General features: G+C 38.6%; 1 protein-coding gene across 1 annotated transcript; it reads left to right on the forward strand.

The window, feature by feature from the left end:
- Positions 1-4,777: 4,777 nt before the first annotated feature.
- Positions 4,778-12,877, forward strand: blk (BLK proto-oncogene, Src family tyrosine kinase; the record flags this gene model as incomplete). The annotated part of the gene is made up of 12 exons (XM_080514211.1): positions 4,778-4,873; positions 4,986-5,013; positions 5,847-5,940; positions 6,487-6,585; positions 6,712-6,815; positions 6,909-7,058; positions 7,411-7,563; positions 7,664-7,843; positions 9,071-9,147; positions 11,307-11,457; positions 12,142-12,273; positions 12,368-12,877. 12 exons carry the CDS (start codon positions 4,778-4,780, stop codon positions 12,568-12,570), a joined length of 1,467 nt encoding a protein of 488 aa, XP_080370337.1. The 3' UTR covers positions 12,571-12,877.
- Between the last annotated feature and the right edge of the window lie 5,174 nt (positions 12,878-18,051).

Genomic DNA, 18,051 nt, shown 5'->3' on the forward strand with positions numbered 1-18,051 from the left:
ATACTCTTTTATACCATTAACGGTTTAACATGTCTCAGTTTTTGTGTAATAATTTGGAAGCGTGAAGATTGATCAAAATTACTGGAAGAATTAACTTTAGCCACATTTTTTGGAATGCTGCTGTATTATATCTATTTATCACTGTTAAAAAAAAAAGCAGAACATTAGCAACAAAGCAGAGCTTCAGACTGTTTCGCACAGTATTCACATGTATATAGGCATCTTATGACAGTGTGACAAAAGAAAAGAATAAGAATAATAGGGGTTTTAGAACTGCAAAAGGATATTTCTGTCTTTCTTCACTAAAATGTTTGCATTAATGAGGAGATTTTAATCCTCAAATCTCTTTCGAGGAAGCACCTGCCTGCTGGCACAAAGTAATTTCCACAGTAAACACTGGAAGAGTGAAGAACGTCATCCACAGCACAATAATGAGGGGTTTTCCCCAAAGCTATGTTTACATCAGAGCATCTTGCCTCTGGAGCAGCTGCACAGCCGGGCTGCTGTGGCACTGCAGGACCTTCGTGTTTATATGAGTATCAAATAAAGTGTGACGGATACCTTCTCAATCGTGGAATGGCCCGTTTCAGAGGAGCATGACGAAATACTTTCACCGTTTATTTATAGAAGCAAAGAAACATAAATGAGAAGATCGCACAGTGAAAAGGGCTTATTGTTTTAAATGTGGGAAACCAACAATAAAACAATATACTCGCACAAGTTGTGCTTGATGTCTGTTACTGTCGTCTGTCCGACTCAGGAAAATAGCACTATGAAAAATAAGGCTCATGAACATCCTGGAGGAAGAGCAAAAGTGCCCATTGAATACATCGAGGGAGCTCAATTGTTTCTTGTTTATTGACAATTACTTTGTATTTTTTTTTTATGGCAAATGTAGATGCGAGACCTTCTCTCACTCTGCGATGTGTGACAGAGGATAGAAAAGGTTCCCACACCAACGGGAAGTCACAGACGAACGGGGGCCTCCTGTGATGTAGGATGGGGGATCACAAAAAGGAAGGTGTGTGTGTGTGTGTGTGTGTGTGTGTGCATGCCTGCGTGCGCAAATAAATAAACTTAACTCCACTGCACAGCTTCTTTCAGATATTACATTTTACACAGCATAGTGTCAGAACAACACATGCGTTTATGAAAACGTGCACACGAGCCGTGTCCAGACCGCCACTCACATGCAGAGCACACTCACATTAATGACGAGGGGCTGAAAGTGGCGATTGGAAGCCTGTATGCTTTTGGCAGACGCCTTCTGCACTGGATCACGAAAGGAGACCCACGCTCCCTTTCTTTCCCACTGTTGTTCAGGCTATCCTGTGGGGCCACTTATGACCCTTCTGCAGGCAGGATGCAATGTCTGGGGACCCCAGCAGAGCTGTACACAAGCATCCGCTAAGCCCTGGGAAGAAAACAAGGGCTGATGGAAAACTGGAAGAAAGGAGTATAAAGAGAAACAGCAGTTAGTAACCAGGACGCACTCAATAACACTCACCATGCACCTGCAGCTTGGATCTGTGTGTGTGTGTGTGTGTGTGTATGTATGTGTGTGTGTGTGTGTGCATGTGTGCAACGTGAAGTGAGATTGTTCCTTTAGAGAACTACAGCACAGCACAGTCCCCACACACAGCACAGGTGGTCCAAACAAAAAAAAAAACCTGTGAAGTGTTGCCCAGAGAGTAATATCCCCACATTGCGTGTTGTATAAAGCCCCCCATAGGAAACAAACACTTCCGGTGCTGTAAGATTTATTGTTCCCTGCTCTTATAGGTTACAGCACATTGTGAATGATATCTTCCCTTTGACTTCTTTGATTCTGTCTCGATATTCAATAATAATCCATGTCAGCATGCAAAGCGGGTGTGGAAAGGTCATGATTACGGTCATCTCAAGGACATGTTTTGTTTTATTGTCTGTGAAGACGAGGGGTGAATTCCCTCCTCGGTGCATTGTGCGGTGAGAATAGGAAAGACCTGGTTAACTGTCTTGCATAGTGTGAAAAACCAAAGCATTGTTACACTTTGATAGATTGACCACACAGCAGCTTGCAACTTTTCCCCTCTGCGTCTGCTTTCACATCTGCAGTCGCCACCGCCTCAGCACCATATAAAGGTAGCAGTGAATGAAAATCCCTGAAGCGCCACGTCGCTGAGTCATCATGACAGATGTCATCTGAAGGTTATTCATAAAGTGGAAGGCCCAAAATGTGGTGGAGAACTGTACAGGTGACTTCATGACTTCATGACAGCCAAGCTATAAAACGTGACTCTTTACTCCCTCTAGTGTTGCAAATGGGGAACATCAGCAAGAAATTGTTAACGCCATTCATCTACTAGTGGAACTCATAGTCATATTATGTGACCGTGGCTGAGATGATGACAATATTCGCCAAACCGCTTTATCAAAGGTGTTGATGCAAGAGATTCTCACCAAGGAGTTGCTTTGTATTACACTGACATTGTATTTTAGTAGCAGGGTTAGAATTATGTTATCTTTTGACAGTTCAGGCGAGGATAATATGTAGTATTATGTATATGAAATGGCATTTTCAAGTTAACACAGTCGACTCAAAGTAAGAATATCACCGGTTTGATTTTTTTCTCCCTTAGACTTGTGTAATATGTAAATTAGTGTCTCTAAATTGACCGTAGCTCTGAATGTCTAGTTGTCTTTGGGTTTTTCCTGTATGAAGTCAGCTCTTAGTGTGATGAAGAGTATGAGTGTCGAAGATGGGTTGATGGATGAATGGTAGGATTGTTTGCTGATATGGCACAATATAAACTACATCCTTTTATTTTTTTATTTTTTTAAAAAGCAAATTTTAATCATTTCAAAATCCATTGATTGATTACAATAAAGACAACTTTCTCTTGATCTTTACTATTTATTCTCTGGTTTTAATAGCTTTTTGTCCTTTATTTCTACGATTTTATTGTAATTTAATGTATTTATTTCCTTTTGTGAAGCACATTAAATGCCTCTGATGGAATACATCAGATATTACCCAAATATATACCCAAAGCTGCACGGACTCTGTGAAAGCAGAGTTCAATGTAGCCAAAGAGCGTCCTCTTGTGGCAAGAATGTGCATTGCAAATGGCTGACCAGAATCCATGCACTCTGTTTTAGTAGGAAGTAAAGAGTGCTGCAGATCACTTGAGGAACTGAGAAGTTTGTCTTGGAAATATAAAAGCTAAAAAAAAAAAAAAGTAATAAAAGATCTCTTAAAAAAAACTGAGCAGAACAACTGTCATCGTTTAACAATAGCAGCAAAAGCGTGAACTCTGCAGCAGCACTTCAACGTTAAACTCTCAATTGTTTTTCTCCAATACTCATTTGTTGGTGGTTGTGCATAGTTTTGAACCTGATAATTGAAATGCATTCATTGATTTACAAACCTTGAAGGTGGAAATCAACTGATCAGGGTTCAGTCAGCAGGTGGTCGTCGTGCTGCTTTGTGAGATAATGTGCCACCGAGGGGAGGGAGGGCCTCACATGACAAAATAAACAGACTAACTGCTGCCTGTTTCCAGTAAACTCAATGTGGTTCCCCAGGGGAGGCCTGGGGAGAGAGAGAGAGAGAGAGAGAGAGAGAGAGAGAGAGAGAGAGAGAGAGAGAGAGAGAGAGAGAGAGAGAGAGAGAGAGAGAGAGAGAGAGAGAGAGAGAGATTCAGGCAGAGTTCAATGAGGAAATTGAAGACATTTTGCATCTGGAGTACTTCTGAAGACAAACCAGGGACAATTACAAGGTATTTATCTTTAGTATGTCAATTTGACGTTTCGATCTCAAAATGAGTTTTTTTTTTCAGTAACAGTTACTGATAATCGTGACGTCTGTGTTTATATGGAAAGACTTTAAAAGTATTCTTCAGGCTTTACAGCAGACGTAAGTTAACATTCATTCAATAATTCCTTTTTCTACACAAGGACACATGCTGAATATACAAGCTGGCTTAAAGGTTTATTGCTTACTAACACTGAGACTGCAAATTATAACATTTCCATCACATTAAGGAAATGACATTGTTGAGATAGAAGCCTCTGATATTTTCTTCTGACGGTGAGTTACACATGCATGATCACTCACACGTTATTTCATGAAAAGTGAGAACGTGTGACCACTTCAATAAAAATGGACTTGAGTTGTGTTTGGTATTTTACTCTGTACCCGACAATTTGCAGTTGTGACCATACATCTCAGTGATAAATATTAAATGTATGTGGTTGCAAAATGTTCAGATGCTGCCAAGTTTGAGGTGGGCGTTAAATAATATTAAGAACTATTAAATATTCAACATTTTAAAAGTTCTGCACTTTCCCAAAGTTTAACAGAAATGTTTTGTAAGACAATCATGATAAATGTAAGATTTTCTTATATTTTATTTCTTTATTTTTTACATTCACAGGCATGTCCAGTACATGGAAATGCCACTGTATGAAGCTGTAAACATAGTTCCACTTCCTCTTTACAGTTTCAGTGAATTATTTATGAAGGCATACACTTGACACGCTAAAGATTCATACTCTTGTCTACCTTTTAGCTGCGGGCATGAAGTCAAAGATCAGATCCTGCAGCAGGAGGAGCGGCCGCTGAAAAAAACGCTTCAGTAAAGCTCATCTGCTTACCAGGTAAATTAAATGAGCATTCTGTGTCAGCAGGAATTCACTAATTCACTGCATTTTGCAAATGTGTGATATCAATTTTCTAAAGCATATTTTGAATGATATGTTTTGCAGTTAAAACGTTTTCTAATATACTTTCAGGATGGGCTGCGCATGCAGTGGTCAGAAACTGATAAAAGATGACCAATTCTACAAAGGAAAGCAAATCTCGCAGGGCCTCTACCACCCACAACACATAGTAAGCAGATTCTACAGAGCTCTGCTGGATATCTGAAAATAAATCCTGTCGCAATAGCCTCATGGTGTTGACCTGACTTGACTTGAGGACTGTTAAACTCTATTTCTTATAGGGGAGTGGAAACATCTCTTCAGATGACGGTAAACATTTAACTTTCTTCTTATCCTTCTCTCCTTCTATCCTGAATCCTCCAGCCCATGAAAGAGATACAGACACTTACACATACTCATATTCACACTCAACTTAAAGTATCCTAATGTATGCTTAGTATGTTTTGGTGGCCAACAAATGACAAGAGCGGACTTGGGATCTGAGGTTTGCAGAATTGAATCTCACAACTGTTTGTCGCGAGATTCTGCTTCTCGTATGTGTAGTTAAAGTTAACTTTAAAAAGGTTGTGTTAAATTCACAGAAGTATTTTTCCCTCAGGATGGAGAGATGACGTAGACTTAACCAAATTGAATGAATTTATCTGAACTAAAATGCATGTTTTTAGATTGTGGGAGAAAAACCCAATCACATACACGAAGAATGTACAAAATCCACACGGCGCAAACCAGTTTATATTCTCGATTCTAGCTATGAGACCACTACGCAGCTGCTTCAGCACAAACCTGAACACAACGGCAAGAACCTTGTGCAGTTTGCTGTGCAGAGATATTTACAGAGAAAGAAGAGGTTCCATTTCCCGATTGGTATCTTCACTTGAATTTCCTCTGCTTCCCACTGGGGATCAAATAAGATCGCAAACAGAAGAAAGTTATTTTAACATTTCCGACAGTAAGAAAAAAAACCAAACTGGATGAAATTTGCTCTAAGAGGTACAGTTTTTTTTACAAATGTTTTATAGGGATGGGTGTCTGTGGAACGCAGTGCTGATAAGCATAGTCTGACAGTTAAAATAAGCTTTATTAAAACAAAAAGAACCAGTGGGTCTATGAAGAAATTAACTTTTGACTCTCTTTTTTTGCAGATGATACTGTGTTTGTGGCGCAACATGACTTTAAAGCGACCAACGATAGGGATCTACCTTTCAAGAAAGGAGACAAACTTAACGTTCTGCAAGAGTGAGTCTCAATCTTGTCCAGAAATCATAAACATGTGGCCCCGTCCCGAATGGTAATATTTTGGAATTGTAATATTAAATACAATTATGGTGTATATAATAGGGCAGCTCAATAGTTTCAAAATGTAATAAAAAAAAAAAAATTCCCCTCTCGCCCTCCGTGGACAGTCTGGAATAGAAAAACAGGTGTATATATATATATATATATATATGTAATTTTTTTGTGCTTTTATATTTTAGCTTGCGTTCAGTATATATATATATATATATATATAAATATAAAACACATTTTTGCTTTTATATTTTAGCTTGTGTTCAGTTGGCATATTCTAATTATCGATTTATGAATGGGTGTTTTACTAGTTTTTTGTAACTTGGTAATTGTTTTCATACAACAATCATTATTAAATAATAATTCCCTGTTTATGTGGCCGTGAGGATGATTAAGGTAGAACTACCCTGCGTTTTGAGTTCAGTTCAATTCAACTGAACTTCGTGCACGAACATAAACACCCGTCCTGACTTGTTGCGTTTATCCTGTCTCTAGAAACGGAGAATGGTGGTTGGCTAAATCACTGACGACTGGACAGGAGGGTTTCATACCATGTAATTATGTCGCCAGGGCAGATACACTGGAGGTGGAAAAGTAAGAGTTACACAGAACATGTCAGCAAGCGAAATGTAGGACTGCTCAAACGCATTCCTTTATGATTATCTTCTTACTATGAGTGGTAACATACGGTGTGATTTTGTGGCTCTTTCTCTCTGGCAGGTGGTTTTTCAAGGATTTGAGTAGGAAGGAGTCAGAACGACTGCTTTTAGCTCCTGGAAACAAACCAGGGGCTTTCCTAGTTCGAGAAAGTGAGACTTCTAGAGGTGAATTTGTCAGAAACGTGAACGTGTTTTCGGTTTAAAGAAGAGTTCCTCAGGAATACACTCAGCCTATAACCGTGTATGAATCTCCTCCAGGATCTTTTTCACTGTCGATCAAAGATTATGTGTCAGAATACGGGGACATGGTAAAACACTACAAAATCCGCTGTCTGGACAAAGGTGGCTACTACATCTCCCCGACAAACGCATTCCCATCCCTGCAGGAGCTGGTGAAATACTACACCCGTAAGTAATGTCCACAAACACACAGCTTCTTTCTTTGAGTTGTAACATTTACAAACACCTGCTTATGAATCATTCAGGAAATGTTTAACTGGATTTACTCATTTGCTTTCACTGCGAATTACATTGAGATATCTGTGGCGACTGAGTCAAACCTTTTCGTTGTTGCATTTCCTGCGCGAGAGCAGGGAGCATTTCACCCCCGCGATAAAACCACAAGATAAAAACGTCTCGAGCATTACCGTCAACCTAAACGCACGGAAAGTACAAAGAAGCTCTAAAAGTGTTTCGTGACAAATTTTTTTTGTTTGAGCATTCAAGATCTCTTGACAAACGTATTGTCGATTATGTTCAGGCACAGCGGATGGTTTGTGTCAGCGTCTGTACGCCCCTTGCAAGCCGAAGGCCCCGCAGCATCCGTGGGCGCAGGATGAGTGGGAGGTTCCTCGAGACACCGTGAAAATGGTGAAGAAGCTGGGCGCCGGGCAGTTTGGAGAAGTGTGGATGGGTAAGAGGGAAGCTATAAGTAAAGTAGATGACGCAACTGTCCTCGTGTTGACAGACATTTTAGGGGAACTCTCGCAACCCATTTAAATCTTTACTGTCAGGCTACTACAAGAACGCCAAGAAAGTTGCGATCAAGACCTTGAAGGAGGGAACGATGGCACCCGAGGCCTTCCTGCAGGAGGCCAACCTGATGAAGCAGCTGCAGCACGAGCGCCTCGTCCGGTTGCACGCCGTGGTCACCAAGGAGCCCATTCTCATCATCACAGAGTTTATGATCAATGGTCGGAGATTTTTTATTTTGATTTGGGATTTAAGTTCACATTTTAACACATTAAAAATTTTTTTAAAAAGGAACATGTCAAAGTCATTAATTATTAATCATACATCCTCTTGTGTTGTAAACAGCTGTCGTATATATATTTACAAACCAAACACCAACAACGCCGCCTTTTAAAAATAACTACAATATTTTATACATTTTCTTTACACATTCTGGCATTTATTTATTATTATAAATGTAAATCAGAGGTGGGTGAAACCATTTAACATTTTTGTAAAAAAAAAACGGCTTTTCCCACCATGATAATTTTTTTCTATATTAAAATGATGTATAATCTATATTACAAATAATGATGAAATGATGCTTAATATTGTTAACCATTCAATCACCACAAAATTATTACAGGTGTAACAGAGTACAAACTAGAATTATGAAATAAGTTTTAGTGCAAAGCCACAAACGTAACAGTTGCACGGCAGCTGCCTATATTATGTATAAAACCATATAAATAGTGTAATAGTAATTGTAAATGTATTTACAACAGATCTTAATATGAATTCATGGATGGTCTTTTTTAGGGGGGCAAAATGACAAAAATACTTTATATTTGCCATCAAATATAAAGCAGAGAACTTGAATACAAACAGTGGATCAATAAGGATTAATTCATGTGTTTCATTACTAAATACGTCTATAAGCCGAAGTGCAAAACCATCAGAACTTTTCTCGGTTAATCGACAATCATCTCACTCAAGATGTTTAGAGGAAGAACAATTTATAAGCAACTTGCAACAAATATCACAATCCATTTGAAAAAGAAAGAATTAAGCTCATAAAATGTATTTGTTAGTGTTGTTTTCATGATTTGACCATGATTTTCCTTCACAAAGCAAACAACAATGAACACAATGAATTTAATCCTCACCAACTACGATTATTACCATTATCATTATCATCTTCACTTGAATCACATAGATTGTAGAATATTAGAATATATTAATATAGCTGCTGCAAACAGAACAATTCCCATCATATGTTTAGTTAAAATGTTAACTAAAGCAGTTTTACTTTCTTTATCAGAAAAACAGTATTATTATTCAGATTTTGATATATGAATGTTTTATTTGTTTCTTATTTGTTTGAAGAAAAAAATAAATATATGTATATTATCCTAATCTCTTAGAGATATATAATTCCATTTAATTGTTTGCCTTTTTTTAATTTGCAGGATGCCTTTTGGATTTTTTAAAAACAGACGAAGGAAAAAAGCAGAAGCTAACTAAGCTGATCGACATGTCAGCGCAGGTAGGAAACTACCTATCTATCTATCTATCTATCTATCTATCTATCTATCTATCTATCTATCTATCTATCTATCTATCTATCTATCTATCTATCTATCTTTCTTTCTATCTATCTATTTTATTTCTATGACATCTTCACCAGAAAATAGCAAAAGCTTTATCTCTGACCTGAATACACTCTCCCCCACCCTTTTTTTATTTTTTTTATTTTAAACTAATTCCTGCTGCAACCAAACTTTGTGAAAAACCCAAATTGAAACAGTCGTCTTCACATTACAGTTTGTCTCCATTGGTTTAGCTCATTTCTTGAAACAGAAATTACATTCTCAAAACAACATGGACAACCCTCCAAACCACTGGGCACTTCTTCACAACAGATTTCAAATTCTCATTCCTTTCAACAAATTGCAAATGTCTTAGCACACTTTGCAAATGATTGATTACAGTTGCCTACAGTTAGCACAATTACCAATTGTATATATCTTGCTGATCTAAACTAACTGTTGATTGTCAGTCAAATGGTTTTACTCTCCAAAACATGTCAGCATTATTTCATTGTGTCAGCCATCATATGCACAAGAGTTCATTCAATTGTCAAAATTAGTCATGAGCATTATACCATGCATAACGTCACCTTACATGATATGAATATCTTTTGCTGATTGATAAATTGACTCAGGTGAATCTAGTACTTGACTAATAAAGGGGGTGTGTAACACATCTCAGAGAATATTAGGTGTGATGTGGATGAAAATCTGTGGCCAGACAGACAGCAGAGAGAGGACGACCATGAGATTGAGGATGAGGAGGACGACCATTGAGGTGGAGTTACTGGTGTGAACGATATTGCATATAATTTTCCTTTTTTTGTGTTGATGTGTTTACAGTACAGTATATTTTGCTGTATACATTTTCTTTTTACTGTGATGTTTGGCGGTTACTTTATGTTTGTGAATACAAATACAGTAACAATTTCCATGACAGTGTACAGTAGGTCCATCATTTTTTTGCAGTTTGATACAGTTTGATTTCTGGTAGCTAGACAAAAGGCATCAATTACAGTAACCATTCATTGTCAGTGAATGGTCTAGACCAAGATTGAAATGTGACATAAGTGATATTTCCATGGTCCACTGCCATAGTGACAAAACATCTAAACATTTTGACCAACAGTGCTTACACAATGCCAAAGAGACTTTGCATTTTGGGGCCATTGACTATTTATATGAGAAAATGGCTTAGTTTTGACACATGAGTTAACTGTTTTTGGAGAGATATGACCTTTTGCAGATGAGCCATGGTGTTGTGCTGAACCATCCAGGCTATTTTGGCAAATGCATGTAGAGCTTGGAGAATGTCATTTCTGTTTCAAGAAATGAGCCAAAGCAATTGAGAAGGAAACTTGTGTTTGGGGGCCTTGACTATTTATATGAGAAAGGGACTTAGTTTGAAGCATGAGTTAACTGTTTTGGGAGAGATATGACCTTTTGCAAGTGAACTATGGTGTTGTGCTGAACTGTAAGCCTGTTTTGCCAAATGATCTTACAGTTTTGAGAATGTAATTTCTGTTTCAAGAAATGAGCCAAACCAATGGAGAAAAACTGTAACAGTAACAGTGTGAAAGTCTGCTCCAGTTCCTGCTTTGGGTTCCAGCTACAGTCTGAATGCACATGGAAACTGTAATGATCTCTGTGGTGCGGCTTCTGCTCGTCTTGTTTGAAAGCCCCCACCCCACTGCAATTATTAACATCCGGACAGGAAGTTATGCTATTTTTTCCATCCACAGCGAGCTCCACCACAATTTTTTTATTTTTTTTTAACCCCTCAGAAATGACTTCCTGAAAGTTGATACTTCCTGTTCAGCCCACTATCACAAACTGCATGTATTCACACATTCTGGAGCAGCACTATTTATTCTGTCCCGTGCAGTGTGCAAACTCATTGAGTGGAAAGACATAAATAAAACATGTCTGAAATATAAGTCAGAGGTGTGTGTTTGCCCTGTGATGGACAGCGGTGTCCCTGCCTACGCCCCTGGTTGCCTGGGACCGGCTCCAGCTCTATGTGACCCTAAACTGGACAGAGCAGTGTGAATGTATGGATGGAATGCAGTTCAAATACCCAGGGTGCTTTGAAACGTATGTCGAACTGTGTTGACAGATAGCTGAAGGCATGGCGTACATCGAGAAGAAGAACTACATCCACCGTGACGTGCGTGCGGCCAACATACTGGTCAGTGAGACTCTGCACTGCAAGATAGCAGACTTTGGCCTGGCCAGGATCATCGAGTCCGAATACACCGCTCAAGAAGGTGCAGTACGGACAGCTCTTTGGAATCTGCACCTTTTTATTTAATACCAAGAATTCTATCCTACACTTCTGAAAGAGGCATGTATAATATATAAAGTATATATGGTTGAGGTCATTACCTCAGGTTTATTACTGTATTGCTAAAATGCTCTTCTGATCTTGATCTTTTTTCTTTTTGTTTTTGTTTTCTAAAGTAAATAATTTCTCTAGTATTCCCAGAATTGGGATCAAGATTTTTAAAGCTATTACAATGAATTCTTCAGACAGCTGTTGTTACAGTATAGTGAAATACATTAAAAAAAAGTTTATATTTCAGTGTAAAAAATTATATACAATTGCTTTATTATTGTATCCCAGTTTATACATTTGTGAGTCATTATACATTGCAATGATCCATTTCAGTTTTGTTGAATCTAGTGAATAAAGAAAAGGAATGATTTCATATATTTTCTAAAATTATGTTTAATGTTAAACATTAGTAAAGGTATTCCTTCAAATTTGCCATTTACACTGACTATCCCAACAGTGGCACTAAACCTGACCCTTCCAAACATGTCATTTAACAAACACAGAGCAGATCAGACCTCACAAGTGCTGCGGTCTATCAAATTAAACACGCACCCATATTTCCTTCACAGGAAACCAATTTTCCTTCACTTTTTCTCACCCTCTCTCTGACAAATAGGTGCTAAATTTCCAATTAAGTGGACGGCTCCAGAGGCCATCAATTTTGGCACATTTAGCATCAAATCAGACGTCTGGTCCTTCGGGATTCTCCTGACTGAAGTGGTCACTTATGGAAGAATACCGTACCCAGGTACACACCCTGAGAGATCCCTGATTTACCTTGCATGAATAGAAATGACAAAATTGAGTCCAATATATATGCACCGTCTCTCTGTTCCCACCAGGAATGACCAACCCAGAGGTGATCAGGAGCCTGGACAGGTCGTACAGGATGCCACGTCCGGAGGGCTGTCCTGAGGAACTCTATGAAATCATGACCATGTGCTGGAAACAGAAGCCCGAGGACCGGCCAACGTTTGATTTCCTGCAGAACACTCTCAACGACTTCTTCATTGCCACGGAAGGACAATATGAGATGCAGCCATGATTGCGCACGAAAGAGTGTTTCCTGCTCATGAACCAGAAGACACAAGAGATTAGCGGAGGAGATGTGTCACAGTTTGACTGAAGGAAGGATCAGCCGGACATCTTGACTGATGCAAATCTTTCGACACCATTTATGAGTTAATCTCAAAACTATTTGGGGTTTCTTCTACCGTACATCAAAATCATAGATTAAAAAAAAAAAAGACTTCTGCTGCTTCAGCTAATAATTGTTGTTATATTTCAATGGAAGCCAGAGCCTTTGTTGAGGTATGTTATAGAATGGCTCTGAAAATACGAACGCAGATTGTGCATGACGATGGAAAGTCAGCACAGGTACGGTTATAGACACAGCGAGGTACAGAGATAAGCAGCCCGAGAATGCATGCACACTATTTTGCACTTCTTTCTTTCTTTCTTTTTAAAATAAAAAAAGATGTCAACTATTATTCAGTAAATATGCAGAGTGACTAAAGGTTTTTGTGGTCAAGATTTACTTTCAATTTGTTTTTAAAAGAAAAAACATGTCAAAATATTGAATATATACTGAGAATATCAGTATTTTTTTCTTTTACTATTTAAAAAAAAAGAATACACACACACAGAGCTGTAAATGTAGTGAGTTTGAAACAGAAGAGTCACATTCAGTAAACAAACAACGTGCCATGCAGATACAAACGGAAGGGAAAACATATATGCGGCTTCTAATCAAATATTCTGCATGTGAACATTCATATGAATTCACAGTAAAAACAGAACAGAACATTCAACTTACAAAGTTCAAGACGTTGTTTATCTGATCCCATAACTCCACCGCCCCGGGGGGCTCAGACAGTATCTTAAAGATAAGAGAGGGCACAGCCACAGCAGCCAGGGGTTAAAACCCACCATTTCCTAAATGGACAGGAAACAGGAAGTGTGATTCAGCATTCCTTGGATGCCACACAGCTTGAAAAAAAAAAAAAAAAAATCCCTCACATGCTAAATTGGTGGAGGTCTTATTTCACATATTTCTCTCTCCTGAGAAAATATTTGTTTAGTGTTCAAGGCTTCAGAAGGAATTCTGAAGAAAGCATCTCCTTTCTGTTCTGGTTAACAAAGCAACTGTAATGAAATCCATCCATCTTCTATACCACCTCATACAATGTATAGACACACAGAGTACTGCAGCCCATCCCAGTTGACTGAGTTTGTTAAAACAAGCACAATGCAACAGCTGTAGTAGAATTTTTTTTTTATTATTATTGTTTTGACATTTCAATGTATTTTGCACCAGAAGCTTTCATTAATATTAGCTTTATCCTAAAATTGTACTAATTCTGGGTAGTAATTGTTCAGTTTCGTGAAAATAAAGACATTTTCATCACATATACTCTGCACCACAACATGGAAAAACGTTAAAGTTTACATTTAAATGTTATTATGGTTATATTAATAGTCACCACTTAAGATGAAATAGGTATGTGTGTGACCTCTGAACTAAAATGTTTTTGACACAACTGATTTACTTTCAAACATCTTTAAAAGTATGCTTGGAAATCAAATTATCTATCAATAGCGTCACACATAAACACACACCAGCGTACTTTGTGTTATTTGTGAAAGAAACAGCAATAAAACCTTTCCTGTTGGATCATCAAAGTGTCCAATCACAACAATACCCCAAATCACTGTGGTCTTATCAAAAAATATCAACACTGAAGTTCAACTTTGGAAGACACCCAACAGACACAACAAGAACAGATGACACTTTGAAGTGAAGTCAATTTGAATCTTTTAAAGGATTTTAAAAACATATAATTTACGTCTTATTTAAGCCTATTTTTTTGTTTGTGAGTAATTTAATTAAGAAAGCAACACAGTTAACTGACTGTACAGTTTAATTTACCATTTCATATGATTAAGTACTTTTCAGGATATATCTTATTTAAAACCACAAAAGCAAGGAAATGTATAGATCAAAACACTTCAGGTGTTTTATTTCATTCTGCAGTCATCCTGCAGAGGTCAGTGTTACACAGCAATAAAATCTTTGATTTTGCATAAACTGCTTCTACTGTTATTAATTAATTTTCAATGAAGTAACAGAAACATCCAACTATATTTACACAATGTCACAAAAGTGCACACTTTGTGTACGGATATTTTCTATTTCCACCCATTCTAGTTTTGGGGATATTTTTCCAATCAGAATTTCTTGATTGAAGCTGTGGCCACAAAACTCATTAATCTAACTCTGGTCAACCGTCAAGCCTTCTGTTAAAGCATTAAGTTCCCAACTGTGTGCAACCCCACAGATGGTATGCATGGTGGTCTGAGTAATTACACAGAAATCAGACTTTTCAGCCCACTAGCCAGCCTGTCAGGCAGCAACCGGGTCACACTTACCAGTACGTATTCCGCCTTTATCACTCTTAATTGTTTGGCTTTCAATGTATCTGGATGTAATTCTTCATCATTTAGGAGAGGCAGATCTTCATTTTCAATGTCCACGAAGCCTGAAATTCCAAAAGGAACATTTACTATGAAATCCAGAATCGTGCATCCATTCATCTTCTAAAACCATTTGATCAAATGCAGGTTTGCAGCTGGGTGGAGGCAGGGTACATCCTGGAGGTCATCGGTTCATCATGGGGCAAAGACAGAGAGAGAAACATCCACACACACATTCACATCCACCACCGTGCAGCACACCAACATGGAACATTATTTTCAATTAACTATTAGAAATATGATTTCTTACATTGGAGAGTAGTTGTAAGGTGTACAATGTTTTGCTCGAGCACACTTTTTACATAATTTATTGTATTTTCAAGGTACTGCAAAGATATTAATGAAAGGCTCATTTATTTGACCGGAACAAGGGGAAAACACACCAGCAGTTGTTATTGCAATCTTTACCATAATGACTGACCTACATGTCACGTGACTGTCCTAAATTTACTGTTTGAAGAAATGCAGAATTTACTAAATTCAGCCTCTTGCCTGATAGAATCTAAATATGTTTGCTTCACGTCTTCTTTGCTCATTCAGTTGTTTTATCATGAGTGGATATAACCAGATCAGGCCAGAATATGTGCTTCATTAGTCTAAAATTCCCTGCATGTGTGTGATTGTGATTGTCTCTCTGTGTGTTCGGCCGGCGCTGGACTAATGACCTGTCCAGGGTGTAGCCTGCTTCAGCCTGTTGTCAGCTCCAGAGCCCCACGACCCGCAAATTGGATTTAAGATGATTGAGTTCAGTACACAATACTGAGATCAGATTTCAGCAGCGCATGCACAGATCATAACACCAGCGGGTCAGCAGATGAACTTAAAAAAAAAACAAACAAAAAAAAAAAAACATCATTAGCAGAGACCCACACGAACGGCCACCGTGAAATGATCCAAACACAAGATGAGAAGACATGCAGGGTAAAGGTTGCAAAGGGCCAAACACTCCTCTTCTCCTCCTCCTGTGCAACGCCAGTGCCTCAGAGGAATCATGACAAGAGACGACGTCTCACACAGATTAATGAATGATCCCTGCGGAAGACAACGCATCATTAGCCTTTGCTGACGATAACCCCACGCTGTCCCCTGGGACGACAGCTCGCACATCTCCACAGATGAAAAGACATGCACTTTGATCTTCCAATGATGTTTTCAATGGTGCTCACTTGGCATAATGCTCCATATAAACATGTTTTTTTTTTTCCCCCTCCTCGGCTTTGATGCCATTGATTTAATGGAGTCAATCAATCACAAGTGTTTGCTCCAGTAGATACGAGGGCTCTTGAACGACGACAGACGTTCACATAACGTTCTGCAAAATGAACATTTGTAAACTCGATAAGGAAAGAGAGCAATGGCGAGTGATTTTTTTTCTTCTCTTTCCAGAGAGGGGGGTTTGTTTCATAGTTGTTTAAAAAAAAAAAAAAATGTATATATCATTTCATAATTCTTATTTGAACTGAAATGTATTCCTGAGCTCTATGAAATGAATGCTTGCGTTTAAGAATCGTTCCATGTTGTTCGGGGCCCATCAGGAGGAATGACACACTGAGACTGCGCCCACTATGGCTGTATTTTATCCGTTATGCCTCCTCGAGGCTGCGCTCATTTATTTTTAATAATAAAAGCCCATCAAGTGACTGTGTACACGGACAGGATTTAGTCATTGTGACATACCCAAAGCAAATGGGGTCTTCACTCTGTAGGACTCTATCAGCTGTGGGCAGTGTTTTAGCATCCTGTTTTAGTATTATGGCACACTACTTTATTGGTTTATTGCATTCAGACTCAACAGGCAGTGGAACTTAAAAGGTCTAATAAATCCAGTGAGTTCAGGCTGTCAGCACCAAACAGTAGGCAACGATTACGTTGAACCAGTGTACATACTATAACATTAAGCCACCATAAAGCCATGTGTTTACGTCTATCTGGATATTTGGCACAGAATCACACATTTCTCATACTGAAAGTGACATAGGATCGAAATATAAATATATACAGTTTTGAGTGATTTGAAAAAAAAAATGGAGCAGATTTAATAATGAGGCTCTGATGGATCTGCAGATCAGGATTCAAAAACACTTACAGAACAATGTGAAAATTAAATTAATTACATGACGAAAGTCACTTGAGTCATTTTTGAAAAGATTGTCAGGCTGCCTCCATCAAACTATTCTATTTCAAAGCTACTGAATGAGTAAGAATACTGTCAGGCACACTGAAAACTATGAGCAGCACACAGATGTTTGAGCTGACGTCAACGTCCTTGAGGAGGACTTAAGGATGCAAAAAGAGAGAGAGAGAGAGAGAGAGAGAGACAGAGAGAGAGAGAGAGAGAAAGAGAGCAAGAGAGAGAGAGAGATTGGCATTAGTTTTTGTGGTGTGTTCGATTGACGTAACTGACTGGACTTATTTTCTGATCAATGTGCAGCTTCAAGCTGCAACCACGAGTGCTAATGAGAGTGTCTTCGGTGAAGCCAATACAAACGAAATCTGTGCACAACGAGTGAAATTTCTGCACGCTCTTCCTTTGGTTTGATTTGGAACGATTGAAGAAACCGTCTGCTGGATTGATCTTCGGTTCTGATTGATGAGATTCTGTCCATTAATTTACTGTGTGAAATATAAAGGTGGCAGCAACCCCAACACCACCACTGCCAAATGTATCTGGTAATTGACCACAGTGGTTGTCCCCCATTGGTAAGTCAAGGGCACCGGTAACTACGGGGAAATGTAATCACATGTGCACCGGTGCAGTTCAAAGTACTGAAGGATGCTGCTGGCCTACGCAGTGTACGCTGAAATGCAACCACTCGGCGGTCGCTGAGACGATCTGTCTGCACTGTGCCATCAGGTTTGTGAACAGTCATTTATGGAGAAATAAGATTAATTAATTATTTCTGGTATGAGTGGGAGCATTCATCTCTTGGCTCCTCGTAATCACATAAACCCTTCACTGGGCGGTACAACACAGCTGCAGCCTTACGTAACA

This window comes from Blennius ocellaris, assembly GCF_963422515.1.
Source record: "Blennius ocellaris genome assembly, chromosome: 18".
NCBI classification, from domain to species: domain Eukaryota; kingdom Metazoa; phylum Chordata; class Actinopteri; order Blenniiformes; family Blenniidae; genus Blennius; species Blennius ocellaris.